Below are 21,639 nucleotides of genomic sequence, written 5' to 3' on the forward strand. Positions count from 1 at the left end.
ATTCTAACACCTTATGATTAAATGAAGAATTCTGTAAGTGCTTAAGAGCAATCTGTAGAATATACTTCAACTTCTAATATTAATTTTTAAAAATTTAATAAGCATTTATTAAGCACCCATGATGTGTTAAGGCACTATATCAAGCACTTTACAAATATCTCATTTTATTCTCACAACCACCCTGAGGGAAACTAAGGCAAGCAGATCAAGACAAGTGCCTAGTGTCACACAGCTAGTTTGTGTTTGAGGTCAATTTTGAACTCAGTCTTTTTGATTCCCAAGTCCAAGGTCATCTTGCTGCCTTAAAATACCTCTGTATTGTGTGATCATATTTAAATTATGTATAATCTTAGTGACGAATCAATGTAGAGTTAGGAGACTTGGATTGTAATCCCAGCCCTGAAGTTCACTTGCATAATCTTGAACTAGTCACTTAACCTGGAATCTATTTTGGCATGTGTGAAAAGGAAAGGATTTTTTGTGAGGAAAGTCTTTTCTAAGACTTACAATTCTACATACACATGAGACTATTATTATTTATTAGCATCAATTGAAAGAGCACACCCTCATCTTTGGTTCAAAAGTCCTGAATTAAAATACCAGATCTAGCACTTTTTAGCTGTTCAACCTCAGAAAAATCAATTTATCTTCCCGAATCTCAGTTTCCTGGGCTGTGAAATGGAAATAATTGTCATGGAAGAACTCTCCAACTTCTTCTCCAACTTCTCCAAACTCTTTATTAGGAAAGTACTTTATAAAACTTCAAGTGCTGTCTCCAAGTTAAGAGAATTTTCTTTTTTCAGAGAGGCAGGAGTATCAGGAATCATTGGGCTACTTCTCTATCTTAGCTTGATTCTTAGTTGAAGTTGAAATTATTATTAATATTCATCTCATTCTCTCCTTTTTTCCATGGGATTCAGAGATAAATAGAATAAGTCTCTGTCCTGATATTAGTCTTTTGTATTTAATATTTTATACATTATTAATATTTTGTTCTCATTTTTTGACATTCCTAGAGAAACAGTAGTATCTCTGTTCTTGGTAATAATAATAATTTACCTAAATGGGTTTACATACTGCAATGTTCAGATTAGTCTTTTGAGGAAGTCAGCTCCTCCACTTGAATGGGGCAATTTCTTCAAGCAGTTGGCTGGGTTGAGAAAACTTGGCAAATGGAGCTCCACTCTTGTAGATGCCAAGAATCGGACTTGGGAAAACAGCTGTGGTGGAGAAAGCAGTGCCAGTAGGGACTACACTACATGGAATAATCATTGCTTGGGCTTCCTCCATGTGTAGGTTGAGGTGATGTGAGGTGGTGGTAGCCTGCATTTGCAATATAGCTATACAGCTTTTGTACCCTGAGAAGGAATCGATAAATCTCAAGTCACTGCTTAATAGCAGCTGAGTTGGCAAAAGGTTTAAAAAAAAAAAAAAAAGGGAAAAGAAAGAAAAGCTGTGAGCAATTTTGGTGGGGGGAGGGAAGAAAGTTGGTTTGCTTCTGCCTGGTGCTGCTGCATTATTTGTTTAAGCTCAATCAGCTGCTGTTCTCTTATAGCTCTTCCCTAGAACCTGCTTGATTCAATCAGAGCAAGTGAGAGAGGAGAGGGTGGAGGACCAAGAGAGGGGGAGGAAAGAGTCCGGTAAGCCTGTGTGTAATCGATGTTGGGCATGAATTCTGACATTTAGTAGTGACAGGGTAGGCACACGCCAGCACCCAGGAAGAATGGCAAGTTTTAAATGGCCATGAGTGGTGCCCTACTCATGACCGATCTCAAGCAACATCGGCTTAGTCTGTGCACTGCGGTGGGAGAGGGAGGGAGCAAGGGGAGGAAAAGGAGGGTGCGCTTGGACCCTTATTTCTGTTGGTTCGGAGATTCTGTATGAAGTAATTGAAATGCAGAGCTGGGAAGCACTGCTGTAGTCTTTTTCTCCCCTTCTTCTGGAGCAGAGGAAAACATGTTTACTGTGGATGATTTTTATTTTATCGGAGAATGAGATTTTGGCTGAGAAATGAAGAAATGGCCCTGGAAGAAATGGTGCAGAGATTAAATGCCGTTTCCCAGGACACTGGTAGGAGGAGCCGTTAGTATTAAGTAATTTGTTGTTATGCTTGATACAGTTTGTAGGATTTAGGGAAATGCATGTCATGTGAATAGCGTCCTTCATTTCTGTCCGGCAGGGTTAACAGGAAATAAAATGACATGGAGGGGAGGGCGATATTCGCTGTATAGCGGCAGTCATTCAGTCTAAAGCATGGTTTCAGTATCTAAGAATGGAGAAAATGATCACATATTAATGAGACGGCTTTCTAAGAAATCTGTTGAATATCGTTTTCACCGAGTTAGCCGGACAATTTATACTGTCTTGAAATTCGCTTGCTCAGCTTTCTGTGGAGATGCTTCTCTGCGGTAGTTTTAGCACTGGGTGAAGCATTTGTGAATTGAAAATCAAGACGCTTTTAGTAGCTTGGTGAGGAAGAAAAATCTACACATCCAGTCTCCTGGGTAGCTGTTCTTTTTAGGAAGAAAAATCATAATTAGATTGTGGAGTATTTGACTCTTCAAATGTGTATAAAATCTAGAACAGATGCTCAGAAAAGATATGACTAATGGCAGTTCCTCATAATTGGACTTCGGTTTTACCTGTTAATTAAAAGATAACTTAGAGAAAGCAGTGTTTGAAAAGAAGTTGCCGCTGATAGCATTTGGATTAAGGAACTGAGCAGGGCAACTTATATGGAGCCGTTTCTGTGCATTTAGAATATCTTCACTATTTTCCTTTTGGCATGATGTGTGTGTGCTGACTTTGAGAAACAAAGAGGAAATAATCTCTGTTGGCGTTCAAGACTGCTTCCTTTTATACCTTTAGAACTGTTTGAGAAAGTCAGAATTCAGAAATATCCCGTTCCTAGGTTGACCAATGAATGAATGAATGAATATTATCTTTCAGAGTCAGTTGTAATGATCTAGTCTATTTCAGGAGTAAGTGAAAGGGTGTTTTCTTTGCGGAACAAAGCAATTAAATCAGTGTAGTATTTGTGGGGTTTAAAGGGTGTGGTCTCATTAAACCATTTCCTTAGACTTTTGCCCCACATCCTATTTGAAACATTCATTTTTGTGAGTATATATTTCCAGAGCTTTGTTCTCTTGAACTTGCCTCTAGGTGAGAAAGATGTGAGACAAAAACAGTTCATTTTTTCTCTCCTTTTTTTCCTTGGATACTTGGATAGTTAAAAAGAGTAGTAGAGATTTGGTAGGTATAAATATGTTGCATTAATATCTTGATGTTAAGGGCAAAATAAATAGCACAAATCCATAGAGAGTGGGGCATAATTGGATAAGGGGGGAGGGGAGAAGGGAAATAAACCTGAATTCATTTGGCTTTTCATACCCTTTGCACTTAACTGAGACCAGAATCCCTGAATGGGAACTATTCCAATTAATGATATCATTCTTTTACACTTTCAGGGGAGGGATTATTTATTCCAAAGCAGTGAAGGGTGTGTTGGATGTGCGTGGGTGATTTAAATCAATAACAAGTTATCTCAAGAGAATTGTGGATATCTATCAGATAGTTGGCAAGTTGGAAGGGCAAGTGTTTACTATCTTTGGTCTTCCTTGTCTTTACTAGTCTCGCAGGTATTGCCATAATTTTTTTTAATCTCACTAGGAATCCTTTTATGTCTGTATACTACCTTTATGTCTTTCCAGTAACAATGTGATACAGTTAAAAGAACATTGGATTTGAATTTAGAAGGCTTACAGGGTCATCTGTCACTTAACTACCCATGCGACTTTGGACAAGTTATTTAATTTCTCTTAACTTCAGTTTTCTTCTCTGTAGAATCAGGGGATTGGTGTCAGTGATTTCTAAGGTCTTTTCCTACTGTATATCCTATGAGTTTCCTGGTTCTGTGCCCTCTATTAAGGCAGGGAAATCCTGAGAAACACATCTAAGAAATGAATTACATAAATTCTTCATTACCTGCTTCCCCATTCATTCATTCTGCAGATGCCCCCGTGCCATAGTTTCCTCTAACTTGGTAATGATTTCTTCCTTAAATTTCACTTCATTCTCTATTTCAGGTATAAGAAACTAAGTATCTTTCTTTTTCAGCAAATATTTCTAGAGTGCCTTCCATATGTTGGAAGTAAGCTCCAAGCAGCTGGTGATGTGGTGATAGATAGAACAGAAACCCCTGCCCTCTTATTACTCCATTTTATTTTTAGTCTATGAAAAAGGATTAATCTGGTCGTACATGAAACTTAGTATTGACTTGTTATCCTTTACACAAAGGATTCTTAAATATTTCATACTGTGTAGAAGAGAATATTTATCACTTCCCCTCTTTAAATGAGGAGACCCAGAAATCAAAAAAGCTCTTAAAATTCCCACATGTCACAAAATGAATTTTTTGGCTCGAGTCCTGTGCCTAGACTTAGAGCTAAATTAATATTAAGAATAGTGTCTTTTAACTGGCCAACTGATATGGTTATCTAAAACAAGAATGCTTTAACTCTTTAGGAATCAATTATAGCTGAAAGCTTGGGTAAAATCCCATTACCTTTAAGAATGCATGCCATGTCTATTTCAGACAGTCACAGCTATATCTTGTTTAGTATCCTTAGTCTGAAATATCTTTATGGAACTCTTTTACCTTTGTGTTGAGCACTGCTAACCTGTTTAATTTTGGATTAAAGAAAAAAAGCATATCTCCTAATCTAGAATTTGTCTGCATAAAACTGAGAAACAGGCTTCAGCAGTTCCCTTAAGATACTGATATTTCTCATGGTTTCCTGTTCTCCAGTGACCTTGGAAATGTGCTTTTGATGCACTCACCTAAATCCAAGCTTTAAATAGCAAGACCTGCAGCTTCTGTCCAATAGCTCTTCTTCCATTTGGAAGGCTTCCATTTTTAGGGCTTCCATCTGGTTTTGTTTTCCCTCATCAGATTTGCAGTGTAAGTCCATGCAAGAGCAGTGAACATCTGGGAGATAAACATTGCTGATATGGTTGAAACATGCATTCAGGGCAATGTGGGCTAATAGGAGATGTGCCTGGGAAATGAAGATTGCGATACTACCTCTGTAGATTGTTTGACCTTGAAGAGAGCTCCTAACCTCTTGGTCCCCCAATTTTTTATTTGCATGTTGGGCATATTAATAAGTTATAAAGAAGATTAAGATGAATAAGATGTATAAAAGCAATTTGTGGGAAGTGGGGCACAGGAGTATCTGTAACTTCTAAATTGTTTTCCCAGTATTTGCATGGCTAATTATACCTTGTCCTCCCTATGTTCTCATTCCTTTCTATGTGTATTGGTTTTTTAGTTCAAACTTAGCCACTCTGAGGCATGTGGAATTAAAGCAATGATAGCTTTAAAGAAATTCTTCTTCAATAAGATACTATCTTTAGAGGTAACTCTGTGCCCAGTACTCCAAGGTGCTGTGGGGAATCCATGGAAAAGTGTATAACATGATCTTTGCCCTCAAAGAGCCTTAAGCTCATTATAGAGAAGTGATGTGCACACATGAAACAATAGTTTGCAAAGGAGAATATAGAAGATGTTCTTCTTCCAAGGAGGAATGAATTAGTGTGGGTGGAAGTACTCATGATTCCAGGAGGAGTTGGGACCTGAGCTCCACCTTAAAAGGGTGTGAGCCTTTGTGTAGGTGCAGGAAAAAAGGGAGGTGTATCAATTCATATCTGAGGAAAGGTATGAACACAAGAATGAAATGTGTTTGTGTATAGAAAGGAGGATCGTCTTGATTAAAATATAAGGTCTGTATTAGAAGATGAAATGTACTGAGGAGGGGATAAAATTGAATAGAGAGAGTGGAATTGAATTTGAGAGAGACCTGAATGCTAAGCAGAAGTGATTGGACATGATTACATAGGCAATGGGGAGCCATTCATTTAGTATTAAATATTAAATGAATACCACTAGCACTAGATTAAATAGTATTTGTCTTTTTATTCCAAGTGATGATTTCTGGGCAGGTGATTCCATATTCTTAATTTTGAATTGTGAATTGTGAATAAATGAGGAATAGGGACTAGACCTGTGATTTTAGTGGCATTTGATCCTTCCACAACCCTTCTGCCAGATGAGCAGATTCCTTCTGCCAATGCAAGTTGGCACCTTCTTTATAACTTCTAAAGTGAAAAGAAACATTCCTAATATATTCCAAATTCCTATCTTATTATTATTTTATGTTATTTATCATTCCAGATTATCAGTCATTCAATTTTCTCTCACTGGTATAAGAATCAAGAATACATAGGTTATATCTGCAGTCACATTTTTAAAATGCTCTCAATCACTATTAATTAATTACTAATAATTGAGAAATTAAAATTAAAACAACTCTGATAAAGTAAAACCACCTCACAATCAATCAGATTGGTTAATAGCAGAAAGGTAAATGACAAGTGTTAGAGGGGATATGGGAAAATTGAGACACTAATGTACTATTGGTCCAGTTTTGAATTGATCTAATCCCTCTGAAGAACAATTTGGAACTATACCCAAAGGGCTAAAAAAAAAAAAAAAACTGTGCATATCCTTTGCCCTGTCACTATTAGGCCTGTATCTCAGAGAGATCATAAAAAAAGAAAAAGAACTTATATGTAAAATAATGTTTTAGCAACTTTTTTGTGATAACAAAGAATTGGAAATCAAGGGAATGTCCATTAATTCAGAAACGGTTGAACAAATTGTGGTATATCATTGTAATGGAATACTGTTGTGCTATTTAAAAAAATGATGAGTAGGATGGTTTCAAAAAAACTAGGAAAGACTTATATGAACTGCTACAAAGTGTAGTGAAGAGAACTTGGAAAACATTGTACATAGTGACATGTAAGACGATGATGTAGCTATTTTGATCGATATAGTGATTTATGACAATTCCAAGGGATCTGTGATGAAAAAATGCTATCTGATTTCAAGGAAAGAACTGGTGGAGTTTGGGTGCAGAATGAAGCATAATTTTTAAAAAAATTTTCTTGCTTTTTGGAGAGAAGGGCAACATGGCTAATATGGAAATATATTTTGCATGATTGCATATGAATATATAATTTTCATCACAATTCTTGCTTTCTTAGTGGGTGGTGGGAGGGAAACTCCTTAAGAGTTAGAACTAAGGAGAATATTCAGTATTTTAAATAGCATCAAGTTACAACCTTCTGCACAATGATATTTGTTATGTAGGTGAATAATAGGGTATAAAAGAATAAAGACTGGCATGATGTTATCCCTTTAAAATGCACTTAGAATTCCTTATGCATTCAATAAACAAAGGACCAGTTTACAAACAAAATGGTCAACATAGCCAGCAAGTTATGATTCTGTTTTTTTCATCATTGATCAAATTGAAAATCATATCTCGGTTTCCCACAATATTATAATGAAAGACAAGTACAAATATGAATATGAGAGTATGAGAGACAACATTGCCCTGAGTCAGAAAGACTTGTGGTCGAATTTTACTTTAGACACTTAGACTGTTTGAATTTGGGCAAATCATTTAATGTCCTTGTTTCTCAGACAATACTATAAAGTTGAGGTGATGATTTCTAGTAAGAGGAGTTTGCTGTGCCCATGAAATGATAGGTTTTATTCCTCCTCTCTTCTCCTCCTCTCCCCCACTCCAATCACCACCTGTGCTCATAAATAATATATTAATATATTATACTATATTATAATTTGTAATTATAATATAGTATAGTATATTAACATATAAAAAGGTAATTAGAAAACAAAAAAATAAATTCTTTGAGGGCAAAGGAGTGTTTAGTTTTGTCTTTGCATTTCCAGTGCTAGCATAATACCTAGTCAGATTAGTTGCTTCCTAAATCCTTGTTAAAAGTTCTTCCAAGAGAGTGCATGAGTACTGAATTTGAAGTCAGGGAGGCCTGAGTTCAAATTTGGCCTCAGACATTTATTAAGTCTGTGATCCTGGGCAAGTCACTAAATACCTATTTCCTCATTTGTAAAATGTGGACAATAATAGCACCTACCACCTAGGGTGGTTGTGAGGAGAAAATTAAATAAAACTGCTTTGCAAACTTTAAAAAGCCTCATATATAATATAATATATATATACACATACATACATACACACATATATATACATACATACATACATATATATATATACATATATATACATACACACACATATGTGCTAGCTGTCGTCTATCTGTTATATTATACATGATGGCCAAAATCCTGGTAAAGAACCTCTCTATTCTTACCTACACTAGTCCTATAGACAGCAGGTTTAGGATATTAGCAAGGATCACAAGGAAAACCTTTCTACTTATATATGTCTTTCAGTGATACCAGAGCCTATGTTTGATAGTACAATGCCAAATAGATGCATCAGAATATAGACAGAAGGATAATTTGCACTTTTTGTTGGTAAGGGAATTTCTACTTGTTATAGAGAGAATTTAAATTTGATTGGAGCTCACAGATGTTGAATTAGTTTACTGTTTTATTCATGGTTTGAGCTGTGTCTACATCCCTATAAAATGTGTGCATCTACATGCATTATCTAAATTTGGCTTATAGGAAGCATTAATAGACAAGAGTCTGAGATCTGGACTATTTCTGATAGAGGAGAACCAGCATAATGTCTCAGGCTAGGGTGGGAAGAAAAAGGAAATCCCCTGAAACACTGCCAGATTAGTGGACTAGAATTTTTTTTATTCCCCCTAAATATTGATGGTTTAGAGGTTCAATAGGTTTAAGACAAAAACTGCTTCTCTGGCTATCGCTGAAAAGGGGGAAGTAAGTTCTTAGTTTATACTGGCCAATTTGATTACTTCCCCAAACAAAAGACTATCACAAATATTGGGTAAACTTACAAATTTAACCCAATAGCAAACAGAAATCAGAGAAAATATATAAAACGGAAAATGCCAGAAAATACACAGTAAATTAGCTTTTTAGATGGGAGAAAGCTGAAATTTTAGTTCACCCAAGGGGAAATTCTTTGAAGTCTCTTAGGAAGACAAAATGGAAAATCAGAGAGATATTGAAAAGACAACTATCCCCACAGGTCAGTAGTTTTTGAAATCTGTCTCTCTCTGTCTTGGATCCCTAAGAGAGTTTGGTACTACACATCCTGGAAGAAGGAATATATCTCCTTTTTCAAGTTGTTACATCAACTCTGCACTCATATAAATCTTATACATTACACCATTTTTCTATCAAATCAGTCATGCCTAAGCAGCACTTGTACAATGTACCTGACTTAGCTCAAAATACAATGAGCACTCACATGCTTATGATACTATTGAATGTACTAAATGAGTGTAATTTTGCAGAAATAATACTGAACTGGAAGTCAGGATACTTGGTTTCTACTTCCTATTTGCCCATTAATTGACTGAGTATTTCCTTCTGTGTAAAATGAGGGGTAAATTAAATGAACCTCAAAACCTTTTCCAGCTCCAATACTCTAGGATTTTACATTTATTAGTTATCATTTTAAAGGCTCCTTTTGAATGGAAATTTACCATGTTATAGTAACTTATGCCTCTGTCATTAAGTCAAATTTTTAATGTAAAATAGTTAGCTAACAGCATTTTAAACCAAGAATTTTGGAGAGAAGAAATTGAATCTTTTTTGAGACATAAATTGTCTTCTTTGTGGTGAGAGTAAATGTTGCTAGCTAGGAAAAAAAAAATTGAGAAAGCAGAATTGAAAGCCTGCATCTGTCAAAAGTCACTTACTCTTTAGGGAAAAGACTCATCCAAAAAATTCTATTCTGAGCATTGTTTTTAATTGGCAAAAATTAATTCAGAGTTAATTGGAGTGCTTTTAAAGAATGTTAGGATGTGTGTGTGTGTGTGTGTGTGTGTGTGTTTGTCCTAGAGAAGCTATTCCATTGTAGTCAGGTAAATCAGACTTATGTAGTCATGTCTCAGATCATTCATTTTAATACCTTAACATTCTAATCAGATACTTTATGAATATAGGCTTTATCTTTTCATCAATAGTCTGGTCAAGTAAAATTATCTTTAATTGTACAGGCATTCTTTCATGTAAATAGAAGCTATCAAGTTCTCAAATTCTTGTATAATCTAAAAATAGACTTTTTTGAGTAGGTTTTAATTTCAACAACTCATGGTTAAGAAGTTTGTGACTGACATCTGTATTATAGTTGACCTTTTAGGGAATTCTTTTTTTTTTCCTTTGCAAATTTAGATTCAACCAACTTTAAAGTGAGGCATTTGTTGTTGTCAGTTATATCCAACTCTACCCGCTTTGGAGTTTTCTTGTTAAAGATACTAGAGTGGTTTGCTATTTTCTTTTCCAACTCATTTTATAAATGAGGAAATCAAGGCAAATGTGGTGACCTACCTGGGATCACAAGCTAGTAAGTGTCTGAGGCCAGATTTGAATTCAAGAAGATGTCTACCTGATTCCAACCTTGCTCTATCCACTGCATCACTTAGCTGTCTTTGTGCCACCTAGCTGCCAAATGGGGTCATGAATTTTCAGATATGATTTACTGCTCTAACTAGAACTTTGCTGATATGATTTGATTCTCGCAGTAACTCTGTGATAAGTACTAATTATCCTCCATTTTAGAGTTGAGGAAACAATCAGGAGTTGTGACCTGCCTAGTTTCACACAGCTAATAAGTGGTTCAGGATGGATTTGAACTTGGGTCTTCCTAACTCCAGAAATAATACTTGATTCACTATACACCCTTGTACACTTGTTAGAGTATAATTTATGTTGTTAGTTATGATGGGTCTATTAAATTTTGCTGATTAAGAAGCTCTGGCATAACTAAGCTTTTTCCACTTGTAACCACTTTTTACCCCAGAAATTTTCATGTTACGCTGAGCATATAGGTATATAAAATAGATATGTAAATCAAAATTTGCTTATCATAAATCATAATTTTGCATCCCCCACATTTAGTAACAAGATCCCATATAGGGATGAGAACCACAGTTTAAGAAGTTGGGAGCTATGGTACTAGGATGGGTTCAATTGCATGTGGAGATAATGTGGAAAGGTCATTGAGAAATGACAGAGAAAAAAATTTTAATCAATAACATTTAATTTTTTTAAAAGAAAAAATGTATCTTTCTAAGGAAGTTTTTAAAAGAAATAAACTTCTAAGTCTCATATAGTACCTTTTTAACTTTTATCATTGTTTAATCTAACTTTGGTTTTCTGCTAAGGTTAAGTAGAACTCCTTCCATCCTTTCATGAACTATTATTCTTGACAATAAACTTCAGAGAAGTTTATCTTAAAAAGCTTTTTTAGAATAATTTTTGTCATCTTCCTATTGATTCTTCTTTTTTATTTTATTAAAGTTTTTTATTTCCAAAACATATGAATGGATAATTTTTCAACATTGACTCTTGTAAAACCTTGTGTTCCAAACTTTCCTTCCCTTTCCTCCCCAGATGACAAGGAATCCAAACTATGTAAAACGTGTTAAAATATATATTAAATCCAATATATGTATACATATTTATGCAATTATCTTGCTACACAAGAAAAATCAGATCAAAAAGGAAAAAAATAAGAAAACAAACTGCAAATGAACAACAACACAAAGAGTGAAAATGCTATCTTGTGATCCACATTCAGTTCCCACAGTCCTCTCTCTGGATGTAGATGGCTCTCTTCATCACAAGACCATTGGAACTGGCCTCAATTATCTCATTGTTGAAAAGAGTCACATCCATCAGAACTGATTCTTATAATCTGGCTGTTGCCATGTACAATGATCTCCTGGTTCTGCTCATTTCACTCAGCATCAGTTCATATATATTTCTCCAAGCCTCTCTGAAATCATCCTGTTGGTCATTTCTTACAGAACAATAATATTCCATAACATTCATATACCACAATTTACCCAACCATTCTCCAATTAATGGGCATCCATCCATTTTCCAGTTTCTAGCCACTACAAACAGGGCTGCCACAAATCTTTTTTCCTTATGGGTTCTTTCCCTCCTTTATGGTCTCTTTGGGATATAAGTCCAGTAGAAACATTGCTGGATCAAAGGGTAACAGTTTGATATCCCCCTATTGATTCTTCTTGTCTCATAGTCTTAAGTGATGATTCACAATTTTTTATATTGAAATTATATATATTTTTATTTTACAAGTACTTGTTTTAGATAGTTGAGTGATAGATAAATGTACGATGAAATGAAATTAAAATATACCACAATGAAAGCAGCACTGAATCTGAAAGCAAGAACTCATGACTTACTGCTGGTTCTTCTGTGAGTATATTTTATAGTCTTGGGTTAAGAGCAGAAAATGAAATGGCCTGGGTTTTTTTCTTTTGAATAGTGAATTTGGAGAAAGTTATATCATCAAATGCTTTTTTACTGCATTTCAGGGTGTTGTGTCCAGCTTTCCAGAGCCCCCAAGTTGGGGTAACAAAACATACCATTGCTTTCTAGAGCCCCTACACTGTGTTGGTTAAAATATCCTGCTTAATAGAGCCCCCATCTCCAGGTAATGTGGAGAGATCCGTAAAGTGGTGAATGGAAGGAACCAGATAGATTAACTGCTTGGGGAAGAGGGTTTGCCAGTCTCTCAACAGATAAAAAAGGAACCAGATGGGTGCTAACAAGCTGTATCTGCCTTGCCCATCAGAGAGAGAGACAGAGAGAGAGAGAGGAGCCTTAGGGTGAAGGAGAGGACCTAGGAGGCATCGGGTGGTCCATTGCTGACTGTGCCCACCACTGAAAAATCCTGGAAATTAACCCTTTGTGTACTCATGAACATCAAAAATAATTATCAATAAGACTGATGCAGGACTTTAAAATCTGCATTCCCTGACCCATGAAATATGATGGACAATAGATTGCTTTTGGACTATTTCTTGGCTGCTGAAGGAGGTGTGTATCTGTGGTTGTGAATTGATAATTTTTTTTACACCTTCTTTCTGGGACTCATGGAAATGTTACTACTTGATTGTATGACATCACAACTAGCCTGTGTGATTTCTCCCGTGGTAATAGATGTAACCTGCTTCAATTAAAACAAAAGAAAAGGCGAGATGTAGAGGGTCACAGTCAGTGGGTAAACTCTGGGTAAGGTATCAGACCCTTCAGCCCAGAGAAAACCTGCTAACAATGTCTAGTTCATCTCCCTTAAGGGCTCTCGGTCTTCCTGAGAAGTCAGGGAGTGGTGAAAACCTGTGTTGAAATTGAAGCAGAGTGATAGCAGGTGGAAAAGTGATACCAGGTGGCAAACTACACAGCAAGTTGTTTATATGGTCCCACGTGCTCAGTGTTGTTTTTGTTACATTATAAAAAGGGGAAAGTCCTTGGAATAAACACACTTCATTTTCCCACCATCCTCGGGAGTCCCACCTCATCACTTCTCCCACTAGGAAAGTATATTTTAATCACCCCAGCTTGGGGGCTCTAGAATCCAGTACACAAAACAGGGAGCTGTGTTTTCAGTGTTCTTTCATGTTTAAAGATATTCTTAGCAAAGTTATTGAGTCTGGGAGAAGGAATATTGTAGTGGGTAGCTGTCTATAGATTCATAAATATCTTTATTTGCTCAATATTTTGCTGTTTTTGGGTAGTTGTACCTTTGTTAGCTTCCTGGAGTATATAGGATATTTGATATCTTTTTTTCTGACTGTGGCCAACTAATATGGACTGTGCACAGATGCTATCTTTTAGCATCTTATAAGAAAGTTGTATTCCTGTAGGTTGTGAAATAAACACAAACCAGAATATTGTCATTCAGTCATTTTTCAGTCATGTCCAACATTTTGTGACTCTCATTTGTCCTTTTCTTGGTAAAAAATATTGAAGTGGTTTGTCATTTTCTTCTCCGGCTCACTTTGCAGATGAAGAAACTGTGGCAAATAGGGGTAAATGATTTGCCCAGGATCATACCATTAGTAAGTGTCCAAAGCCGCATTTGAACTCATAGCTGCCTCTTAAATTGGAATAGTATCTTGGTAAAATTAGAAATCCACTTAGCAACTAAGGGCTAGAGAACTCAGTTTTCAAGATTGTTATACAATGATCAGAATTTTGAATAACCTTATAGAACAGAATTTTCTTTTTTTTTAATAACTTTTTATTGACAGAACCATTGCCAAGGTAATTTTTTACAACATTATCCCTTGCACTCTCTTCTGTTCCGACTTTTCCCCTCCCTCCCTCCACCCCCTTCCCCAGATGGCAAGCAATCCTTTACATGTTAAATAGGTTACAGTATATCCTAGATACAGTATATGTGTGCAGAACCAAACAGTTCTCTTGTTGCACAGGGAGAATTGGATTCAGAAGGTACAAATAACCTGGGAAGAAAAACAAAAATGCAAATAGTTTACATTCATTTCTCAGTGCTCTTTCTTTGGGTGTAGCTGCTTCTGTCCATCCTTGATCAATTGAAACGGAGTTAGGTCTCTTTGTCGAAGAGATCCACTTCCATCAGAATACATCCTCAAACAGTATCATTGTTGAGGTATATAATGATCTCCTGGTTCTGCTCATTTCACTTAGCATTAGTTCATGTAAGTCTCCCCAGTCCTCTCTGTATTCATCCTGCTGGTCATTTCTTACCGAACAATAATATTCCATAACATTCATATACCACAATTTACCCAACCATTCTCCAATTGATGGGCATCCATTCATTTTCCAGCTTCTATTACAAACAGGGCTGCCACAAACATTTTGGCACATACAGGTCCCTTTCCCTTCTTTAGTATTTCTTTGGGGTATAAGCCCAGTAGTAGCACTGCTGGATCAAAGGGTATGCACAGTTTGATAACTTTTTGAGCATAGTTCCAAATTGCTCTCCAGAATGGCTGGATGTTAGAACAGAATTTTCTAAAATAGGAGTTGGCAAATCAGGATTTCATAGCTATATGGCCATACAAAAACAGATGGTGGTCTGAATATGGCATATAGGCCATAATTTGCTTATCTCTTATTTAAAATGAAATAGGAGATGCCAAAATGGTGGTCTTTATGTGTGTGCCTTAGGAACTAAAACTGAGCATAGGGTTTTTTTCACTTTTTAATTTTTTAATTTTTTATTTCACTTTTTACTTTTTTCTATCATATGTAAAAATAGTTTTCAACATTCATTTTTGTAATATTTTGAGTTCCATTTTTTTCTCTCTTTCTACTTTTCTTCCTCCCTATCCAAGACAGAAATCTGATATAGGTTATATATGTACAATCATCTTAAACATATTTCTATATTAGTCACATTGTGAAAGAAAAATCAAAAGTTGGGGAGGACGGGGGAAAGGTGAAAATAGTATGCTTCCATCTGCATTCAGTCTCCATAGTTCTTTCTCTAGATTTGGATGGCATTTTCCCTCCCATGTCTATTGGAATTGTCTTAGATCACTGCATTGCTAAGAAGAGCTAAGTCTTTCATAGTGGATTATCACACCATGCTGTTGTTCCTATGTATAATGTTCTTCTGGTTCTGCTCACTCCACACAGCAACAGTTTGTATAAGTTTTTCCAGACTTTTCTGAAATCAGCTTTGAGCATAAGTTTTAAAAGATATTCATAATTCCTTTTTAAGGAGTGTAGCTATAGAGAAGATGATTGATTATTTCATTCCACTTATACTGATAAGGGGGAACCCTCATAAGATGAAAGATTTAATTTGGTCACAATGCTAGGTAGAATAAGCATAAAGTTTGCTGTGCTCTGTGTGTGTGTGTGTGTGTGTGTGTGTGTGTGTGTGTGTGTGTGTGTATAGTTGGAAAGTTGTTCTTACTACAGCAAATCCATGTTCTCTTATTCTTAGTCTAGATTCCTTTGAACTCTATTTAGGGTTTTAATGGATAAAAGAACCAACTGCAGATAATATTTTATAAACATCTCACAAATTAGGTTTGTAGGTTTAAATTCTGAGGAAATCTCAAAATGTAAGTCATATCTCATTTCCCCAATGAGATTTCTATCCTCATCTCTGCTTCATGTGACTTATTAGGATTACATTACTTTAGGCACATTTACTACAAAACAGAATGCAGCAATGAGACTCCCAAATGCAGATTGATGCCTAGGGGAGTAAAAAAAAAATTATCTGTCATACGTAAACGTAAGTCACTGCTTAATAGTTGAATTCATACACAAACTCCTAAAGTAACCGGCATTTCTTTTTATTAGTGGCAAAAGAGAATATCAGGTCATGCAGTGGAAAGTACATTGGATTTGGAGTTAGATGACTTCACTTGAAATCCTCTGTGACTTTGGACAAGAAGCTCATGTCCCTGGATCTCACTTTCCTATCTGTAAAGTAAGAAAATTGGACTGAAGGACTTCAAAATCTTTGATTTTCTGATGGCATTCCTCTTTTCCAGCTTAAGATCAGTCATAGATGAAGGAAAGGATAATGCTCACTTTGTTGCCTAAATGATGAATACCTTTATATTTTCTTTTGTTGATGTTACTAATGTTTGGCCAATTGCCAGTGATTGTGCTGTCCATCAGGCTCTAGCAAATTCACACTTTGGGATCACCCAGAATGTTATCTCCAGACCTTTAGATTCCCAAAATGGTTAGGGAGCCTAGTAGTATTTGAATTGAACTCTTCTCATAGCACAATGACATAGCACTGAGACCTGGATCCTCTTGTTTGCTCCACATGCCTCCCACTGTCTTGGCATCTATGACAGCCTCTCTGCTACACAAATATCCCAATCTCTCTTAAAACCCCATTCAGAATGACATTTTATGGTATCCTCCTAATGTTACTTTGAGTTGTTGCTTCTTGGCTTTCTATAATTTTGCTTTTCTATAATTCTATAATTTCTATAATTGGCCAGACAAAAACAGAAGTATGAAGGAAAATTTAGTCCTAACTGCATAGGCTGTACCCAATTTCCTATTATACTCATCTGGGCAGATTTCTTCTTCCTTATTTCATTGCTACCACCTCGTATTAATAAATTGAATGGTTTACTGAGGGATTTTTTTACTCTCTACTGAAATTACCATAAAAATCTTTGAAAAATTTTAAATGTAAGATATTATTATAATACAAGTCCAAATATAAGCTGTGCTCTTCCCTGGCAAATTTTAAGTTTAATCACATAGTGTGCAGCCCCCAGGAAGTCAATATGTCACTCAGTTATCCACTGAGGGCTTATAAAATTTAAGTTGTTGACCAGATCTCCACATCACTCAACTCAACAACCCAACCTGACTATTAAGTAGTCTTATTACATAGACTCACATAAACAGCTCTTCCAAAAGGCTTCAGTATTCCATTTAGCCACTAGAGGGCTATATAAGTATAAAATCTTGTAAAATCCCAGGCTCCTCTATTATCTCTCGTTTCCTCCCTTTCCCAAGCCCTAATACTGCTGCTTGTTTTAAATAGCAACACTAAGCAATTTAATGTTAACCAGGTTAAAAATTGAGTAGGTAATGGTATGGATTATTGCATAAAATATGCAGTATACAAATAAAATATGACTCTAGGATTTCCAATCTCCTTCTAAAGTCTCATCTGTCTGTCAACAATTTCATTATTCTTTGCATCTCCATAATGCCTGGATTTCTGATCTGATTTTGAGTAAGTGTCCCCATTTGACCTCAGTAAAAAAGATTCTGATAGTTTAAATTATGATGACAAGCATACCATTGAATCTTGGGCACCTTTACCTGCTTGCCATAGCCATCTTCAAATGTTCAGATTGCTGAGTCCAATTTACACTATGAATGTAGATCATGAATTCAGATCCCTTATCAGGAAAAAAAATTTGAAATAATATTAGCTGACACTTTTATGGCACTTTATGGTTTGCAAAATGCTTTTTATATGTCATCTCACTTGATCCTATAGTATAGGGTCCTTTCACAATAGATGTTTGCCTGGTATGAGATATACTTGAGATCAAATCCAGCTTCAGATACTTACTTGTTAGATGTATGATCCCAGGCAAAAGATTTTAATTTCTTTGTGGTCCAATTACCTTATCTGTAAAATTGGGATAACAATTGTACCTATCTTCCAGGGTTATTGTGAGGATAAAATGAGGTAATACTTTTAGAATAGTTAGCACTGTGCCTGGCACAGAGTAGGTATTATATAAATGTTGTTATATTTGGGAGCAGTTTGCATAAAAATTCATGTTCACATGTGTGAACTACACAAAATTTTGAAAAGTTCTTAAAAGTTAATACTGTATTGGTCCAAATATAAACTGTATTCTTCCCCCTCAAATCTGATTTGCATAAAAACTGTATGTTGTTGATGTTCTGTCATTTCAGGCAAGTCAATCTCTGTGACCCCATCTGGGTTTTTTTGGGCAAAGATTCTGGAATGGTTTACTATTTTCTTCTCCAGTTCAGGTTATGTGGCTTGCCCAGAGTCACACAACTACTAAGTTCTGAGGCTGGATTTGATCTTAGATCTTCCTGGATACAGACCCCACGCTCTACCCATTGTGCTGCTACCTGCCTATTTTTGTTTTGTTTTTTTTTTTTGTCTATTTTTCTTAAAGAACATAGAAGAAACAGTGTAATTCATTAAAAAACAGTTTTCCACTAGGGAAAGAGAAAGTACTTTGAGTTCATAAGATCATGGATTTTAGAATATTTCACATATGAAAATGTGAATTTTGTGAAAGAAATGTAAAAGGTAGGAAGAAGGGAGGAAGAAAAGGAGGAAGGAAGGAAGAAATTTAATTCCTCACATATGAGGAAACTGAGTCTGAAAGGTTAAGTGATTTGCCCAGAGTCACACAGCTAGTGTCTGGAATAGGATTGGAATCCAGGCTTTCTTGACAGCCTAGCACCATAGTGCTTTGCAGAGAGATGATGAAAATGGAAAGTAATAAGAGTATTCAAGTATTCCTGAAGAAATGAGGCAGATGAAGATACAACAAAAGGACAGTCTCCTAACTAGTGCTATGAAAAATGTTTAAATCAATGAAGGCACATAGAAGTAACAGTTAGTTGGCTGTGTCTGTTGGGGCAGCAGATGGCCCAGCATTAACAGAGCTGGTATATCATGGCAACAGTAACTATCCTATTCTGGCATGGTGCTTTGGCCCATCTCTGCAGTAAGAATGAAGTTGAATGTCTTATTCCAGTCTTTGGATTATTGCTGTGTTGGTCTTTTTAATTCTTTGCCTATCAGCCTCCAGTTCTAGCATAATTTCAGGTATGCTCTTTGTAACATTCTCTGGTGTATGGAATATTGAATATTATCACCTTTCCTGTGAGGACTTGTGGCACATGTGAGTCAGATATTTAGAGTCATATATCTCTAAAAGGATCTTTATACTTTATCAAAACATTCAATAGCCACAGTCAGAAGATTTTCAGCAAAATATTGTTCTCAAGGATAAACTCAAGAAAAGAATCAATGGCATTCTAGAAGAAAAAACTGAACAGAAAGAACTCTTGGGATCTTCCTCAGGGTTTCTCAGTGAAGCATTTGTGAACATAAAAGGGAGAAAAAGGAAATGAAGGGGTTAAGAGAAATATCAAATCTACCAGTTCCACTTTTAGTCTAATATGTATTGTTGTTTATCTAATATTCTAGTAATATTTAGCGTAATAATCAAATGTTCAAACTTATGGTTTAGAAAATGGTAGCTTTTATTCCTTATTGTACTTGTTTTGTGGACACCTAAAACCTGGATAGAATGTAAGTTATTTTAGAATTTCTTTGTATATACAGTGTCTGGCACGTAGTAGGCACTTACATGCTTGCTAAGTAGTCTCCTGAATGATTGGTGCATGGCAGGGAAGTAATATCCTTTCTTAGAAAGCTATGCCAGGAGAGCCCAAGGTCTGTCACATTCTGTGAAGTTGGAAGAACTTCAAATAGGTCAAACAATGTCTTTCATCTGCGAGCCACTTTGGCTAATTTTAGGGACAAGGACTAGACTTGATTTTATTAGCTCCTGGTCAGAATATTTCTCTATCAATGCAGGTGAACACTTTCTCTACCACTTAAAGTCTTAGAGAGCTACCTTGAAAACCTCAAGAGATTAAGTGAATATACCAGAATCATTATGTCAGAGGTAGCTTTTGAAACCAAGTCTAGCCAGCTCTCTCTATATCACAACAAGCTATTTCTCTCAAGTTTAGAGCAACTGGGTGGCTTAGGGGATGTGGCTCCAAGTGCTGAGCCTGGAATCAGGAAGATATGGATTCAAATTCAGCCTCAAACCAGTTGTGTGCACTTGGCCGAATCATTTAACTTCCATCTGCCTCACTTTTCTCACCTAAAATAGGGATAATAGCACCCATCTCATAAAGTGGTTGTGAAGAGCAAATGAGACTTTTTTTAAGTACTTGATATACAGTAGGTACTTAATAAATGCTTGTTCTCTTCTACCCAACCTACTAACTTTAGAGAGGCTCGTTACTAGAGCCTTTCATTTCATGAAATTTTTTTGGTCACTCAAACATCAACTACTCAAACATGGAAAGATTATGATCTGTGCTAATAAAAAAGAATATCAATGGTGAGGAAATCTTTTGAAGTATTAAAGGAGATCATAGGATCAAGGAGTTAGAATTGGAAGAGATTTAAAGGTCATAGAGTTCATTATCTCCTCCCCTTTTTTACAGATGAGGAAACTAAAGATCATAGGGAAAAAATGAGTTTTTCACAGTTGTACTAGTGATAAAGTGGCAAAGCTGGGGATTTCATCCACGTCTTTTAAATGCAAATTTGTTTTTTTTTAACTATGTTAAATTTCTTAATACTGAGAAGGAAAAATAATTAATAAGCTAACATTATATACGAGAAACTCACTAAGTTCTTCATAAACTATTTAGACAAATTTCTATATGACAAATACAAATGGAAAAATTATCCTTCGGAATTCATCTAAATACTATTGTATATAAAAATGTTGCCCCTTATAATCCAAATATAAAATTTAAATTAAAATTTAAAGCTAAGCACATTTTAATAGCACTTAGTCTGCAATATTTTATTTTTTTCCCTGAGGCAACTGGGGTTAAGTGACTTGCCCAGGGTCACATAGCTAGGAAGTGTTAAGTGCCTGAGACTAGATTTAAACTCAGGTCCTCCTGACTTCAGGGCCGGTGCTCTCTATCCACCACTGCACCATCTAGCTGCTCTCCAAAATGTTTTGAATGATAAACTTTCATATAGGGATATATATCATCCCCTATATCTTCGACTTGTCCCAAAGATGCTTTCTAGAAGTCTTCAGAAAATTAGATTGCATCTAATCTTTTTCTCTATGTTGCAAAAATCACTCATTTATGCAATAGTTCAATGCCCTAGACATTAAATAAAAGTCAATGATTTGCCCTAAGACAATTGCTATTTGAACTTCAGAAAACATAAACTTGAGAAGAATAAAATTATAATAGTTTTCTATTACACTTAGGTAGTACTTATGAGTACTCTTATTTGGTTCTCCCAGCAGCCCTGTGAGATATGGACCATCCATGTGTCTTCATCTCACAAAAGAAGAAACCAAGCCTTAGGGAATTTCAGTAACTTGGATGAAAGGTCTAGAAGTGGTTTTTGTTATGTTTTTATTGTCTTAAATAAAGGTGGAAGAGAGAGGAAGGGAAATGGGAAAGAAGTAGTTAACTGGGGAAATTTTTGCAGCCAATTTCTTTGTTAAAAGTAGCATTTCTAT

General features: G+C 35.8%; 1 protein-coding gene across 1 annotated transcript in view; it reads left to right on the forward strand.

The window, feature by feature from the left end:
• The first annotated feature begins 1,817 nt into the window (after positions 1-1,817).
• Positions 1,818-21,639, forward strand: part of MCF2L (MCF.2 cell line derived transforming sequence like) — a 249,890-nt gene continuing 230,068 nt past the window's right edge. The window contains 1 exon segment of the mRNA XM_051984227.1: positions 1,818-2,070. Coding sequence (XP_051840187.1) covers positions 1,992-2,070 — 79 coding nt within the window. The 5' untranslated portion in view covers positions 1,818-1,991.

This window comes from Antechinus flavipes, chromosome 3, assembly GCF_016432865.1.
Source record: "Antechinus flavipes isolate AdamAnt ecotype Samford, QLD, Australia chromosome 3, AdamAnt_v2, whole genome shotgun sequence".
Classification (NCBI taxonomy): Eukaryota; Metazoa; Chordata; class Mammalia; order Dasyuromorphia; family Dasyuridae; genus Antechinus; species Antechinus flavipes.